The sequence below is a fragment of the Protobothrops mucrosquamatus genome, unplaced genomic scaffold (assembly GCF_001527695.2).
Source record: "Protobothrops mucrosquamatus isolate PMUCROS unplaced genomic scaffold, P.Mucros_1.0 scaffold2506, whole genome shotgun sequence".
NCBI classification, from domain to species: Eukaryota; Metazoa; Chordata; class Lepidosauria; order Squamata; family Viperidae; genus Protobothrops; species Protobothrops mucrosquamatus.
Window position 1 is genome coordinate 43,809 of NW_015388571.1, and position 17,458 is coordinate 61,266.

Sequence of the window (17,458 nt, forward strand, 5' to 3'; positions counted from 1 at the left end):
GCTTTCATCCAAATATCTTCCTGTTGTTCAGGCATTATGTTATATACAAAAGTCTTTGCCATTTGATCAACAAATTCAAATTCTTAATAGCTCCTTACCAGAGTTCCCTGGCATTCATACTATGTGGAGATGCTTCACTAATCTTTGTATAGTTGCTTATCCTTTCTAGAAGAAAGGTTTTGCAGAGCCATTTATTTCTTACTTCCCAGCCTAATTGGTCGACACTGAGTGCTTTGCAGTAAAAAAACACTTCATGATGTGTGATGACCATTAATTCTTTTCTCCTTCATACTATTTCAAGTCCTTTACAATGGACATGAGAGATCCTGAGAGAATGAGGCATCCATCAAATCTCCCTCAAGAACTGTTTTTCAGGAGGATCTCTCAGGAAGATCCAAATCAGGACACCTCAAGAGGTAATAATAAGATCCTTCCACTCCTCTGATAAATCCTTTCTTATCTTCTGTGTTTTCTTTCAGTAGCATACCTCCTCCCATTTCATTAATTATGCTTTTTGAAATTCTGTCTTCCTCACAGGGAAGAATAGAAGGAAGTTGAGGCTTTGTTTTGGGGGAACAGAAACGGTGATTGAACCTCCAGCTCAGGTAACAGAAGAATATTAATTTACTAGATTTGTATTTTCGCTTTCGCTCAGGAAATCAGTAGCTGTACGTAGTATAGGTAGTCCTTGACTTACGACCAGAATTGATCCCTAAATTTTTGTTCCTAAGCGACATATTTATTAAGTGAACTTTGCCCCATTTTCCGACTTTCTTGCCACAGGTGTTAAGTCAATCACTGCAGTTGTTAAATTAGTAACATGGTTGTTAAGTGAATCTGGCTTCCCTAATGACTTTACTTGTCAGAGGTTCACAAAAAGTGAAGCCAGGACCCCAGAACCGTCATAAATATGAGTCAGTTGCTAAGCATCCGAATTTTGATCATGTGGCCATGGGGATGCTGCAACAGTCGCAGGGTTGAAAACCGGGCATAAGCCATTTTTTTCAGTGCCGTTGTAACTTTGAGCAGTCACTAAAAACTGTTGAAAGTTGAGAACTATCTCTACTGCCTTTTTCCATTGTCCCCTCTGCTTTTGTTTGGGGATTTTTAAAGGATTTTTTTTTAAGACTAGTACTTTAAAAACAAAACTCTTTTTGCTAATTATTCTCCCAACTTTTCAATAAATAATATTTTATAGATATTTTCATGACACCCATTCTTTCTGTAATTCTTTGAGTTGCATTTGTGCAAGGATCCTCCAAAATATTTAAATATTCACACCAGGAAATTAGCATTTTAAAAAGCTTCATTTACAATCATTGATAAGAAAGTAAGTGATTAAGAACTAAGATTTTTCAAAAACCCAGGACAGTGGCCATATAGAAATGCCTCCAAATAAAAGTTGTTCTGAAAGAGCACATAATCAAGGCCCTGTTGGCTTGCAAAATACCTTTTAATCCCCTGATTTGTGCCTGGATTTGGAGATCAAACAATCCAGCTTTGCAAAGGCTAAGAAATGCCTTCCTCAAAAAAATGTTCTCCATTTTCTTATTTACTGTCGAGTCAATGGCTCAGACTACTAGCAGTTTCCTTGCAATCTGAGGAGGGACAGAGTCTCTGGATATTGAGAGCATCTGTCCACTTTCTCATCTAAACTATGGAATCCTACTAAACATAGCCATTTACCTTAGTGCCTAGCTTTGCTTTGGGAATTTCTAAACAATAGGACAGATCCTATAGTCCCTCCTAAATCTGTTCGTACTCTATTGCCTTTCAGGAGGGTCGTCTGCCTTTTGAGGAGGTGGCTGTGTATTTCTCAGAGGAGGAGTGGTCTCTGCTGGATCCTCACCAAAAAGCGCTGCATTGGGAAGTCATGCTGGACAATTATAGGAACGTGGCCTCTCTTGGTAAGCGTTTCCTATTCTGCAGTCAGACAGTTCAGGAAGACATTTTGTAGTTAGATGCCATGGATTACTTCTTATGAAATCATCTCCAAATAGATATCCTCTCCTCAGAGGGAGAAGGAAAAGTCATGCTGTTCTACTACTCCTAGGAAGAAAATAGGTCAATGGCATTCTGTTTAGATATATTCTATCCCATTTGTTTTTCTATTTCTATTTAAACATATTAGTGACAAAGTAATTCCTTGATTTGCGGTAATGCCAAACTTCATCAAACAGTTTTCAACTATTTTTGGCCCAGATGCTTCCGTATCAGTCCTATCAAGAATTGCCTTTCACGTTTTTTGACTTAATGCCTTTTACAAGTTTTTATGCCTCATGAACAGTGATATATCATTTCTATACCAAACCATTATAGTTATACAAATATACAATATATTGGAATCTGGCAAAATACCTGAAGGCAATTACAGGTAGTCCTCGAGTTACGAATATAATGGAGCCTGCCCATTTCATTCGTAACTCAAAAATTCATGGGAATAAATCTTGTACCTCAAACAAGATCACTTCCTGCTTTCACCCACATATTTGCTAATTGAAGGCATGGGCAAATTACATGGTTAATTAATTGCATATGAGGTATCTCAGGGTGTGGAAGGCCATGGAGAGCCTAGTGATGGAACAGGCCCCCAAGGCCTCCATGATTCACAAAGATACCTCATGCTTCCCCCTCCATTTCTGCCGCTCCGGATTGACTTACCTTGAAAAGATCCATCTCCTCTCTGCCAGGTTCCTGCTTTTCAGGGAGAGGAGATCAATGGAAGTTCCTGCGTGCTGTAATATCGCACGAGTTCAGGCACCCATCCTCTGTTGCAGAGAATGGGTGCCTGAACTCTCACGGTGCTTTTGGTGTCTATCTCCTGTTCCCCCCCAACTCTGGAGCCAAACAGCCCCCGGCCTTGGCTTCTGTTCTGCCGGCGGAGGTCTGTAGATCAGGCTTGTGAAGGCCCACAGAAGCATTCTTTCTGGGCAGCAGCGGCCTGGAAAAGGCCTCTGATGCCCGGATTGGGCCTCCAGAGGCAATCGGAAGCCTCTCCCAACTTCCGTTGCATTTTCTGTTGCAGAGAAAGAGGCCTAAACTACCATGAGATCACTCAAAATCAGTAGCGTGAGATCTCGCATCACTGATCTCACGTGATCTTGCGTTACTTTAGGCTTCCATTCTCTGCGAACGCACCAAAGGCCTAGAACAGCCAAGAAAGCAAAGGTGAGTACCCACAGGCCTAGTGTCTAGGGAGACTGGGGTGGGGGGAGGAAGGAAATAGCTAGGGTGAATGTTGCAGTGCTACTGTCGCCGTTCGTAAGGGTGAATGACTGCCGTAATGTGGCAACATTAATAATTTCAGGACTTTTTCGTAAACACTATTGGGTGATTATCGTGTAACTTCGAGTGTTCGCTAAGGGAAGGTTCGTAACTTGGGGATTATCTGTAATATGACTTCTGACAGGGTGATCTTTTTCCCTACCTTTCTATCACTTTCATTTCTCTTTTCCTTTGAAGGTGATAATGAGAAAGACAATAAAGTCCCTGGAGAATTAATCAAAGTGTTCAAACAAAGAGACGTAATAGAGAAGCCTGCAATTCAAATGGGATTCCAAAGGCAGGAAAGAAACACTTCAAATAATTGGAATAAGGAAAGCTCATCTTCCATTGATGCTCAGATGCACGACTTTATTGATCAACGAGGAAAAATAAAGAAAAAATACATTGGGAAAGGTGTAAGACTATTTAAAGACACCATATATGTAAATGAGCACTATCTATCCCAAGTCAAAGGACAAGATTATACATCCAAAGACAAAGAAAAAACTTACAATTGGACTTTCACGCTTTCTCAAGAAAATGGATCTCTTCTGTCACAGAAAAGTTTTCACATGGGAGAGAAGCCAAATAAATGCACTGAGGATGGAAACAAGACTGTTTATAAAAGGATAAGCACAAAGGAGAAGCTGTATAAATGCAGGGAGTGTGGAAAGGGCTTTAGCAAACCAAGTCATCTTACATCCCATCAAAGGATCCACACAGGAGAGAAGCCATATACATGCATGGAGTGTGCAAAGGATTTCAGAACAAGCAGTGAACTTACATCCCATAAAAGGATCCATACAGAGGAGAATCCATATAAATGCATGGAGTGTGGAAAGGGCTTCAACAAACATAGTCATCTTACATCTCATCAAAGGATCCACACAGGGGAAAAGCCCTATAAATGCATGGAGTGTGGAAAGGGCTTTACCCAACATGGTCATCTAGTATCCCATAAAAGAATCCACACAGGAGAGAAGCCATATAAATGCATTGAGTGTGGAAAGGGCTTCACCCAACATTGTCATCTTATATCCCATCAATGGATCCACACAGGAGAGAAGCCCTATAAATGTATGGAGTGTGGAAAGGGCTTCACCCAACATTGTCATCTTATTTCCCATAAAAGAATCCACACAGGAGAGAAGCCATATAAATGCATGGAGTGCGGAAAGGGCTTTAGAGCACATGGAGATCTTACATCGCATAAAAGGGTCCACACAGGGGAAAAGCCATATAAATGCATGGAATGTGGAAAGGGCTTCACAGCACACAGAGATCTTACATCCCATAAAAGGATCCACACAGGGGAGAAGCCATATAAATGCATGGAGTGTGGAAAGGGCTTCAACAACCACAGTAATCTTACATGCCATCAAAGGATCCACACGGGGGAGAAGCCGTATAAATGCATGGAGTGTGGAAAGGGCTTCAGAACAAGCAGTGATGTTACATCCCATCAAAGGATACATACAGAGGAGAAGCCATATAAATGCATGCAGTGTGGAAAGAGTTTCAGGAAACACAGTAATCTTACATCCCATCAAAGGATCCACACAGGGGAGAAGCCGTATAAATGCATGGAGTGTGGAAAGGGCTTCAGCCAACATAGTAAACTTACATCTCATCAAAGGATCCATACAGGGGAGAAGCCATATAAATGCATGGAGTGTGGAAAGGACTTCACCCAGCATAGTAATCTTACTTCCCATAAAAGGATCCACACTGGAGAGAAGCCATATAAATGCATAGAATGTGGAAAGGGCTTCACCCAACATTGTCATCTTATTTCCCACAAAAGAATCCACACAGGAGAGAAGCCATATAAATGCATGGAGTGTGGAAAGGGCTTCAGAGCACAACGAGATCTTACATCCCATCAATGGATCCACACAGGGGAGAAGCCATATAAATGCATGGAGTGTGGAAAGGGTTTCAGCCAACACAGTAAACTTACATCCCATCAATGGATCCACACAGGGGAGAAGCCATATAAATGCATGGCATGTGGAAAGGGCTTCAGAACACGCACCGATCTTACATCTCATCAAAGGATCCACACAGAGGAGAAGCCGTATAAATGCATGGAGTGTGGAAAGGGCTTCAGCAAACACAGTCATCTTACATCCCATCAAAGGATCCACACAGGGGAGAAGCCGTATAAATGCATGGAGTGTGGAAAGGGCTTCACCCAACATGGTCATCTTGTTTCTCATAAAAGAATCCACACGGGAGAGAGGCCATATAAATGCATGAGGTGTGGAAAGGGCTTCAGCCGATACCATACTCTTACTTCCCATAATATGATTCATAAATGTGAGAAGTCAGTCCCCAAAACAAAGACAAATTTGGGTGAAAATGAATGCTAATTATTGGTTTAGTGGTCTCAGTCTATGGATTTCCAATTTACACAGACAGAACTCTGAAAAGAAGGTTTTTTTTATGTTTCATACTCCTATCAGCCCTAGAGAGATGAATTTAATAATAAAACAATGGGCATGTGCCATTATAATTATGATCTGTATGTTTGAATGTATCTGTATAGGTTCATTTTATTTTATTATTTAGAAATGAGTTTCCTGTTGCCCAACTGTCATCATTCTCCCACTTGGTCATAGTTCTCAGAGGGATGTGAAGACATTTTAACAGGTGCTGCTTCCCCAAGCACAAATGAAAAAAAATCAGATGTTCATCCTTAGTGTAGAACTGGGACACCCAAAAAGGAATCAAATTTGCATTCTCCATGTACAACTGAAACCTGAGTCAACTGGTATCTATGCAGAAACAGGGAACATTATTCAGTCAAAGGCTTCATGATATGAGGGAATTGTCACATGCACATCAATATTTGGCGTCTGTGAAGAGCTGAAAGGATGCAGAATTCTCTCACAAAAGGAGCCAGGGTGACCAGAAGCCCCCCCCCCCAAGTGCTTGTGCAATTTTGTTTCAAGTATATTATGACCATATTTTGCTCTTTATAGTGTGATGAGGGCTAAGAAGAAGTCTAAATTTGATTTAAATAAAATTAAATATCAGTGATGCAGTTATGTTCGTGTCATATATTATACCCATATAAATATAGTTGCTTTAAAAATACATCAACACAAAATTTTTTGGAAGGATTTGGAGGGGGCATATATCAGGATTTGAGAAGCTCATGTTGGTTTATTCAACTTACCCAATTACAGTACTTGTCAGTAATAGTTCATTGAGCTAAAGGACTGGGCAAGTTTCAAATTAGCTGATTTCCCCACTCCCGCCCATCTCAGTCGTTTTGCTATTCCAGAATCAACATTCATAAAGAGGTAAAAAAAAACCACCTTATTTTTTAGTGCAGCTTCACAAAAGAAAAAACTTAAGGAGGTATTCTGAGTTAATGTACTGAAAATTGTGTGTGTGTGTGTGTGTGTGTATGCAAATACTGAAATTAGAGCATCAAACTTTTTGAAAACATTTACAAATCTAAGCAAAACAATTCAGAATCATTTTCCTAAGGTTCTTCCTTTTATAATACATTTAGCTTTAACAGAAGGGAGAGCTCAGTTGTCATTGGTTACCTTATCAGGTTAGGTCAGTTACATTGCTTTTGTTTTGCGCACACACAATCATTGGCAACCAGCCCAAAAACATCGAACAGAACTAAAGCCTCAGCAGAGAAAAGGGAGGTGGGGGACGGGATGTTACAGATTCTGCATTTCTAAGCTCTGAACACCAACTGCAGCAGGGAAACGAAATGATACATTTGCGACAAGGAGAAGCCATGCTAAACAAGTTATCTTTGTTCTTTGTTCCTGAGCAAAGTTAGAATAGAAGCCAAACAAACCCCCAAACAAACAAAACTACAATCTCAGACTTCACCTCCCTTCCTCCTTTCCCTCCGCCTTCCAAGCCAGAGTTAAACAGAGAGAGAAAAAAGTTTTAAAAATGATCAACACAAACCTCTCTCTTCAGATTTTCATGCAAACACCTTTTATTTAGTCCACAACAACAACAAAATCTGCAATTTACTGTTTCTTCCACAGCCTGGGATGGGGTGGGGAACTCACATGCACACATTCACTCCCCCAACCTCCGGGGGGGGGGTGTTCCTTAACAGTCACACAGTTTTCATGATTCCCAGTTTCTTCCAGCAATTTCATATTGCAGGCAACTAAATTCCTGCCTTTCAGGTATTTCACACACATACACATTCATTTGCACATCAGCATACTCACACATTCACTTCCATTCAAACTGCTTGCATACACAATTTCACCTACAGATATTTCATTTTCATGCTTTTTTCATGCCAACCTTTTATTTTTAAATAATCCTTTTTGTTTGTTATTATCAGAGGGTTTTGTCCCTCTCCCAACACACATATATATACAGATACCATTAAGACAACATTTCCAGGCCTGTTGCTTGTCCTCCAAGAAGTAAGAAAAATCAAGATGTGATTCCAGCCAAAATGTGATGTTGGGCCCTGAACCATCTCTTATTTTTCTCACCATTCCAAGCCCAAACTTAATTTTCTGGAAGGCCAAATATTTAAAACTCATCAATTTGGAGTTTGAAGCCAAAGCAGCCTCCCTTTTAATCTTTCTCCAAAAACGGAGGGCAACATTTATGGTTGCTTCCAATTTCCCCCCAGCAAATTCAAAGGGGAAAACTACAGAGAGCAGCCTCCTCTCTTGTCCAAGGACAGTAGATGGCACCACTGTCTAACAGAAAAAAAATGTCCGTTCAAAAATCCAGATTAGAAAAAAAAAACTTATTCTTCTTTGAATTTTTCTTTTCTACAGTGGCTAGATTTGTTAAAAAGATAAGCTAGCCAAAAGTTTTTCATCGTTGCTTTCTTGAAAATTATTTTTTTACTGCCACAATTTCAGTGCTTTTTAATGGGCTAAGACGCAGCCCACTGGAAACACGTCCCCTCCTTTTTCTTTGTCTTCCCTGTTTCCCCATTGTTTAACCTATTTTCTCCTGTCTTGTCCTTAAAGGATTTCTTGGTCTTTTTATCAAGTTCGAGGCTAGCTAGACCCCCTTTTTATCTCAGACGAGACCCTGCCTGATAACAGCCTGAAACTCAACAAGCACTCTCCCTATCGCTCCGGAGCATACCTCTAACAGGAATTTCTCTGTCTCATTCTTTCATTCATGCAAACAGCACTCCCCATCTCTCCCTAATTCCAGAATGTTTGTTTCTACTTACCAAGTTTCTCCTGTGTTCTCATCTCCTCCTACCTTCACTGGGAAGAGATGGAAGTCTCCTTAAACATTCAGGGTTCAGACAAACTCAGGTCTGCTGTGCTGGCCAATTTAAAAGTCACCAGAAACAAAGTGCTCTTGAACTTATCTGTTGGCCACACCAGTTTTCCTGGATGTCATGCCTGAAGGTTGTGAGTTACAACGCAATTCATTCACAGGGAGTCTCAATGAGAAACAACCTTGAAGAAAAAACTTTCAAGTCCTTGTTCAGGCGCCAGAAATGTAAGGTCCCAGTCCCTTACTTGAACTTGAGATACCATGTCAATCTAATCAGATAACCCAAGCAGAGACTTCTTGACCAAGCAGCACTTTATTTGATCAAATTAAGCAGCTGGGTAACTGTGAAATGCTGGCAGAGTTACATCCAGAAGTGCCACACCTTAGAAAGTTGGTGGCATTGCTTTATAAACTTTGTTAGCCAATGAAAATCAGACAACAGTGCCATTACATCATAAAGAAGACATCAATCATTCCTATACACTCCTGTATTCCCTCCTTCAGTATCTCTCATCCATGTACATGTTTCCCACGCTTGCATGAAATTTCTCTGGTGCAAAAGCTGATTACAAAAAGCAAGAAAGCAACGGTTAGACTGAACAATTTCCCTTTGTTCCAGAACCCTTCAAAGTGTTGTACTCCCCCAATCTTGCTCTTCCCCTAAATGATTCCTAAATGCAACTATTGCAATGTCTATATTGCATCCTGGCCAGAAACTGATTGCTCAGGAGCCCAATAACTTGCCTCCTTAGAGGCTCTCTGCAGTTGCAGGGCACCAGCTATTTCAAATAAGCCAGTCCAAAATTTGGGCACCACAAAATCTATTGAGGCTCTATGATATTGTGGGATATTCTGTAATAACGGAATGTTGAAAGCCTGTCAAGAGTTTCCCACTGATCTCTTTTATGGGATGCAGAATCAAGAGAGTATTATTGTGAGTCTCTTGAGTACAAAGAACACTAAATTCCATTTGTTTTCTGTTCCTTTGATCCCTCTGTTCCCTTTATACAGGGATGTGGTTTCTACAGAAACTTACTTAAAAATGAAATGGAGCTGAGTGAGTCTAACATTGACAAAAGCAGATAGAATAGAGTAGAGTAGAGTAGAGTAGAGTAGAGTAGAGTAGAGTAGAGTAGAGTAGAGTAGAGTAGAGTAGAGTAGAGTAGAGTAGAGTAGAGTAGAGTAGAATAGAATAGAGTAGAGTAGAGTAGAATAGAATAATTTTATCGTCACTTTGAATGCACACTAATCGACATACATTTTAAATTTTATTAAAATCAAATTTTGTTGCATATAGCTCTCAAAAGGTAACCACCTCCGATATACACTACATAAATATGACAAAAATAAATGTAGTCCTTTACCAATCTCTCAAAACACTTCATCATAATGGAAGTGAGTACAACTGGATGGTAATCATTAAGGCATGTGATTTTAGTTTTTTGGGGGGGAACTGGTACAATGATTGCAGTCTTAAAATGTGATTGAACCACAGCCTGATGCAACAAGAGATTGAAGATGTCTGACAGCCTCCTTTCTCCTGGCCTCTATTGGGAAACGCACACTTTCTCCCCTCTCGCATGAGCACGCAATGGCCCCGAGCTCCTGGTTTTGGTGTGTGGTGATTGGAATAATGTGTGTATGGATGGGTGTGCACAGTGTTGTGGAAGGGGCTAAACTTGCCTAGACGCATGTAGAGCTATTAAACATCGGGCTCACAAGGCAATCCGGGATCACTAGCAATTTCCAGCAGTCCCATAACATACCGAACTGCATAGAGAGGCCTCCTGGATCTCCATGGATTGTCATCGGGTCGGGGAGGTGCCGACGCAAGCGAAAATGAAAGGAGCAGAAACAAAAGTGTGGCTGCAGAGCTGGTCTGCTGGCTCGGCTTAGGAGGCAGCCTCACAGACCAGCGCTGCCAAGTGTTTTCCTGAGCAATGTAAGATCCCTCGTTCACAAAATCGACGAGTTACAGCTGCAGATGGCAGCAAGCAGGCTTCTCCGTAAAAGTTGTGTGATAATTGTCACGGTGACCTGGCTACATCCAGCCGTACCTAATGCGGCAGTGGAATTGACAAGCCGTGTCATTCATCGCTCCGACAGAAATGGTGACTCCGGCAAGAGCAAGGGAGGAGGACTCTGTGTTTATATACATAGCGATTGGTGTGCTAACAGCAGAGTAGTTTACACGCACTGCTCCCCAGATGTGGAACTGATGACTGTAACATGCAGGCCATTTTATTTGCCCAGAGAAATTACTGTGGTAATTATCATAGCTGTCTATATTCCACCTGATGCCAGTGTCAGCGCGGCGCTGTCCAAGCTATATGACGTCATCTCCAGGCAGCAGCAAACTCACCCAAAGGGTGCTATTGTTGTGGCTGGGGATTTCAATCAAGCCTGTCTAAAGACAGTTCTCCCCAAGTTTCTGCAGTATGTGCAATTTTCCACCAGGGAGAAGAACACTTTAGATCGTGTGTACTCCAATCTGAAACAGGCATACAGAGCATTCCCCCTCCCCCATCTGGGTACATCCGACCATCTTTCACTCCTGTTGGCCCTGAAGTATGTTCCTCTCAGGAAAAGAACTCAGACAGTCACGAAAATGGTTAAAACTTGGCCAGAGGGTGCTCTCAGTCAGTTGCAGGACTGCTTTGAAATTACTGACTGGAGTGTATTCAAACACCAAGATCTGAATGTATACGTAGACTCTGTACTTTCTTACATCAAAGTGTGCACTGACAGTGTGACAAGGGATAAGTGCATCAGAGTCTATAGGAACTGCAAACCCTGGATGACCGCAGAAGTAAGATCACTCCTGAGAGCCCAGGACTCTGCCTTTAAGGCAGGGGACAAGGATGCATACAGAGAGGCCAGGGCAAATCTCAGAAGAGGCACTAGGATGGCGAAACAGCAATATAAATGCAAGGTGGAGAACCACTTAGCGAATAACAACCGAAGCAAGAGTGGCAGGGACTGCAGCATTTATCAACCATAAGGGCAATACGAGGAACACAGTGAACACCGATACCTCGCTGGCAGAGGGACTGAACATCTTCGCTCGTTATGAGGTGAGTGAACCAGACCGCGTAGCCCTTGCTGTCTGGCCTTCTGATTCTCAGCCACTCACCTTGCACGAACACCAGGTGAGAGCTGTATTGAAGGCTGTGAACCCCAGCAAAGCTGCAGGCCCAGATGGGGTACTGGGGACTGTGGTAAAGAATTGTGCTGATCAATTAGCAGGGGTCCTGACGAGGATCTTTAACATCTCCTTGCAAAAAGCCTATGTACCATCATGCTTAAAAGCAGCTACCATTGTCCCAATTCCAAAGAAAACAGCAATCAGTTGCCTAAACGACTACAGAATCATTGCATTAACGTCTGTAGTGATGAAATGCTTTGAAAGATTGGTTCTCCAACATCTTAGGACATGCCTCCCACTGGACTTTGATAAACATCAGTTTGCCTACAGGGGAAATAGGTCGACAGACGATGCCACAGCTACTGCTTTACATTCGGTAGCAAGTCATCTGGAGAAACCTGGAAACTATGTCAGGATGCTTTTCATTGATTATAGCTCGGCTTTTAATATGATTCTGCCGAGTATCCTTTTTGAAAAGCTGACTGACTTGAATTTTCATCCCTCCATTTGTGATGGGATCATAGACTTTCTGAGGGACCAGTTACAAACAGTGAGGGTTGGGTCTGTTTTATCCACCTCCCTGAAGCTTTGCACTGGCTCGCCACAGGGCTACGTGCTTAGCCCCTACCTGTACTCATTGTACACATATGATTGTGTATCATCCGACCCGTCCACTGCGATCATCAGGTTCGCAGATGACACCACCGTGGTGGGTCTCATTACAGTGGAGATGAGACAGCGTAGAGGGGGGAGGTACAAAAACTATCCTCATGGTGCCTAGAGAACAACCTGCACCTGAACATTGGCAAGACAAAGCTTACATGGCATCAATGGATCCACAGAGGAGAGAAGACATATAAATGCACAGAGTGTGGAAAGGGCTTCATCCAACACAGTAAACGTACATGCCATCAAAGGATCCACACAGGAGAGAAGCCATATAAATGCATGGAGTGTGGAAAGGACTTCATCCAACACAGTAAATTTACATCCCATCAATTGATTCATACAGGAGAGAAGCCATATAAATGTATGGAGTGTGGAAAGAGTTTCATAACATGCACTGATCTTACACGCAATCAAAGGATGCACACAGGGAAGAAGCCATATAAATGCATGGAGTGTGGAAAGGGCTTCATCCAACACAGTAAATTTACATCCCATCAAAGAATCCACATAGGAGAGAAGCCATATAAATGTATGGAACATTGAAAGTGTTTCATAACATGCACTGATCTTACACGCCATCAAAGGATGCACACAGGGGAGAAGCCGTTTAAATGCATGCAGTGTGGAAAGGACTTCAGAACAAACAGTGATCTTACAACCCATCAAAGAATCCACACAGGAGAGAAGTTATATAAATGTATGGAATGTCTAAAGAATTTCAGAAGATGCACTGATCTTATACGTCATCAAAGGATGCACACAGGGGAGAAGCCATATAAATGCGTGGAGTGTGGAAAGTGCTTCAGCAAACACTGTCATCTTACTTCCCATAAAAGGCTCCACACAGCAGAGAAGCCATATAAATGTATGGAGTGTGGAAAGGATTTCAGAGCACATAAAGATCTTAGATCCCATAAAAGGATTCACACAGCGAAGCCATAGAAATGCATGGAGTATGGAAAGTACTTCAGCTGACATCATACTCTTCCCATAACATGATTCATAGACGTGAGAAGTCAATCTCCAAAATAAAGATACATTTGGGTGAGAATGAATGCTAATTATTGATTTAGTGGGTTCAATCTATGGATTTTCAATTTACACAGACTGAACTCTGAAAAGAAGGTTGTTGTTTTTTTGACTGATTCATCCTTCTAGCTTAGAGGCCTAGAGAGATGAATTTAATAATGAAAATAAAAACAATGGGCATGTGCCATTATAATTATTATCTATAGGTTTTTGAATTTATGTGTGTATAGGTTCATTTTATTTTATTTTTTAGAAATGCACTTCCTGCTCCCCAATTGTCATGTTTCTCCCACTTGGTCATAGCTCTCAGAAGGATGTGAAGATATTCAACAGGTGCTCCTTCCCCAAGCACAAATGAAAAAATAAAAGAAAAATCAAATGTGCACCCTTGATGTAGAACTGGGGCACCCCAAAAGTAATCAAATTTGCATCCTCAGTGTACAACTGAGACCTGAGTCAACCAGTATCTATGCAGAAACAGGGAACATTATTGTCTGTTGGCACATGTTGCCATTGTTCATGGCTTAGAGATGTTTCAATCTTTTCTACTCTATTGCCTACATAGACGTAGAAGTGTCTGCTTTGTTTGCTGATGAAGCTTGACATCACCTTGCTGTCTGTGTAGAACAGCGGTTCTCAACCTCTGGTTGACCCCTTTCACAGGGGTCGCCTAAGACCATCGGAAAACACATATTTCCGATGGTCTTAGGAACCGAGACACTGCCAAAGCTGCCGCCGCCTCAGGAACGTGCAGTGGACGAGCCAAGGAAAGGAACTGAATGAGGAGAGGGAGCATGCCCACCTGCGTGTTTGTGTGTGCGTTTGTGTAGAGTCGTTATTTTCAACTCCCAATATTACAAAGAAAAAAAAGATTGACGTGAATAAAATGTGGTGGAAGACAAGTGCTGTGTGTGTGTGCGCGCGCACGGTGTTAATCATATTCTTTCCCTCATCACGCGCCTTGAGCCACAATGCCAATAACCGTCTGCTCTCAGTTCGTGACGAGCGGGGCTCTTCTCTCTTTTTCCATCCCTGCTTTGAGCGAACGTTGAAAACCGTAAGACACCGAGAGGTGCACGTCCTGCTCGCAAGGCTCAGGGGAAGCGCCAGGATCAGCGCCCCTTTCTGCCTGATCGGTGCTTCTCCTAGACCGGGAGAGCTCAGGGGAAGCGCCAGGATCAGCACCCCTTTCCGCCTGATCGGTGCTTCTCCGAGGCCGGGAGAGCTCGGCCCCTTTCTGCCTGATCGGCGTTTCTCCGAGGCCGGGAGAGCTCAGGGGAAGCCCCAGGATCAGCGCCCCTTTCTGCCTGATTGGTGCTTCTCTGAGGCCGGGAGAGCTCAGCCCCTTTCTGCCTAATTGGCGCTCCTCCGAGGCTGGGAGAGCTCAGGGGAAGCGCCAGGATCAGCTCCCCTTTCTGCCTGATTGGTGCTTCTTCCGGAGCTGATCCTGGTGCTTCTCCTGAGCCCCGAAGAAGCACCAATCTCCTGGAAAGCGGCATTGATCCTGGTGCATCTGCTGAGCCCTGAAGAAGCGCCTATCACCTGGAAAGCAACATTGATCCAGGCCAGCACACTCACACACACACAAACACATGCGAGCAGTTACAGCTGAAGGCGTTTCAGCCTTCAACTATGGCTCCCAGTCCTCTGGCGCCTCATTGGCTCAGGCCAGCCGTCCGTCAGAATCTACATTCTGTGATTGGCTGGCTCCCTCAACGCGTTCCTCCCTTGCAGAAAGGGTTTGGCTGTTCATGCCAGCTTGCCCCCTCACGGGGCTCCTGATACTGTAGGCCCTGCTAGCCGGGAAGGCGCACCAGAGTCCTGGCTGCCAGTAAGGTGATCGACCCACTCCTCTCCCATTGCCCACTCTGCCCGGCTCGAGCCTGGCTGGAGCAGCCTTGGTGCTTCCAAAGGTGGCCACTTCAAAGTCACACGGGCAGCCCTCGGCTGCTCCTCTCCCCTCCATGTCTCCAAATCGATCCCCAATCAGAGAGAGAGAGAGGGAGGGAGGGAGGGAGGGAAGAAGGAAGAGAGGGAGGGAGAAAGGGAGAGAAAGAAGGAGAAAGAGAGGGAGAGAGAAATAGAGAGGGAGAGAGAGAAAGGGAGAGAGGGAGGGAGAGAAAGACAAAGAGGGAAAAAGAAAGAGAGGAAGAGAGAGGGAGAGAGAAATACAGAGAGGGAGAGAGAAAGAGAGAAAGAAAGAGAGGGAGGGAGGGAGAGAGANGGTTGTTAAATGAATCTGGTTTCCCAACTAACTTTGCTTGTCAGAAGCTTGCAAAAGGTGATCACATGATCCTGGAACAATGTGACCATCATAAATATGAATCAGTTGCCAAGCATCGAAATGTAAATCACATGACACTGGGGATGTTGCAACAGTCATAAGTGTGAAAAATGGTCATAAGTCACTTTTTTCAGTGCCGTTGTAACTTTGAACAGTCACTAAGCAAACTGTTGTAAGTCAAGGACTACATGTACTTTATCACTTTTTTCCAATTTTTGGGGGGTCAAGTTTTTGACACCTCGCTAGGTGACTGGTGGTACTCGAATGTTGCCATATTCTAAAAGTTGTACAATCAGTGAAAAAGTTGAAAAGCCCTGATCTAAATAATATTATCAGTAAGAGTGAATCCACTGTTTTTCCAACAAGATTGGAAATACTTTTATTTTTAATGTGATGGTGTAATAAATTCTAATCCAGAAACTCTCAGTTTCATTGCTTAATTTTCTTTCCATCTTACTGCTTATCTTCAAACCCAGTTTGTTTTTGTGATTAATCACTATGCTTTAATTATGTTCAATTTGTAACAATGAAAATACATCCTGCATATCAGATATTTACATTACGATTCATAACAGTAGAAAAATCACAGTTATGAAGTAGCAACAAAAATAATTTTATGGTTGGGGGTTACCACAACATGAGGAACTGTATTAAAGGGTCGCGGCATTAGGAAGGTTGAGAACCACTGTTCTAAATCAAGGAGACATTTCTCCGTTGCTAGGACAGGTTCAGTAAACTTCCTAGCTATTTTAAAGCGAATTCGATGAACTGTGCTCTTTGACCACTAGGAGTCGCTACTTGCAGATCAGCTACTGGGGTGCTGTCTGTGAGTGGAAGCACCACTGGGTACGTTCTCCTGTGTGTGTGGGTACTTTGGCGAAGTTCACCTTTTGACCACTAGAGGTCATTGCTTGCGGGTCAGTCAGTCACCAAGGTGCTCTTCCTTCGAGGTTCACCCTTTGTCCACTAGAGGGCTTTCTCTGTGCCTGATTAAAGGCTTGTGTGGAGTTCCTCCTTTAACCACTAGTGGGCACTTGGAGAAAGTCTAGCTAAATTTTTTCCTCTAAGAATCATGTCGCACGTGGTTGGCCATGTGGAATATTACTGAGCTCCAACTAGCTCCCATAAATCCCCACCATGGTCGTCACGTTACAAGCTGTGGACTGCTTGGGAAATTACTGACCTCCAACTAGCTCCCATAAATCCGCTTGGCCATTTCAGCTTTGTAATAATAAGCAAGGTTAATTTGCTGCCTTTTTTCTTTTCCTTAATTTGCCCTCAGCATAGACACCACTAGGGGTGACTGCTTGCATGAGTGATTACTTTGGGTGAAGTTCACCCTGTGTCCTCTAGGGGGTGTTGGTTACTTTGGATGAATTCAGGGAACTTGCTCTTTGACTATCAAAAACACATTCTGCATAGTTATAAATTTCAGTGAAGTACCTTCTTTCACCTCTGGGGATGCTCTTAACTTGGGTTGATGCAAGTCTGCTACTTGCTGATCAGTTATCAAGGTGGTGTGGGGTGCTGTAGTTCCAGCAGAGATAAAAGGCTGAATAGGCGTTGTGTGCAGATTAGCCACCAGGGGGTGCTACTGCATTAGCTAGTGGAGTTGGTTGTGCCTCTGAAACTAGATGCCTTTCTCCCCGCCCCTGTCCAAATTCTTTCAATTCCAAGAGAAAAAAAAGGGGGGAGAGCCAGCTTTGCTCCACTAGTTGCTAGGTTAGTGAAGAGATTACTTTATTGCTGACTGGTAGGACTGGAGCCCCCTCTGGGATGAATCGCTCAGAGCAACATGCAGACAAAGGAAATGAAGT

At 42.9% G+C, this 17,458-nt stretch overlaps 1 protein-coding gene across 1 annotated transcript in view; it reads left to right on the forward strand.

Moving 5' to 3' along the window:
• LOC107295809 overlaps positions 1 to 17,458 on the forward strand; it is an 80,468-nt gene that overhangs the window by 38,093 nt on the left and 24,917 nt on the right. The window contains 2 exon segments of the mRNA XM_029285921.1: positions 3,912 to 5,509; positions 12,514 to 13,263. Of these exon segments, the coding sequence (XP_029141754.1) occupies positions 3,912 to 5,509; positions 12,514 to 13,263 (2,348 nt within the window).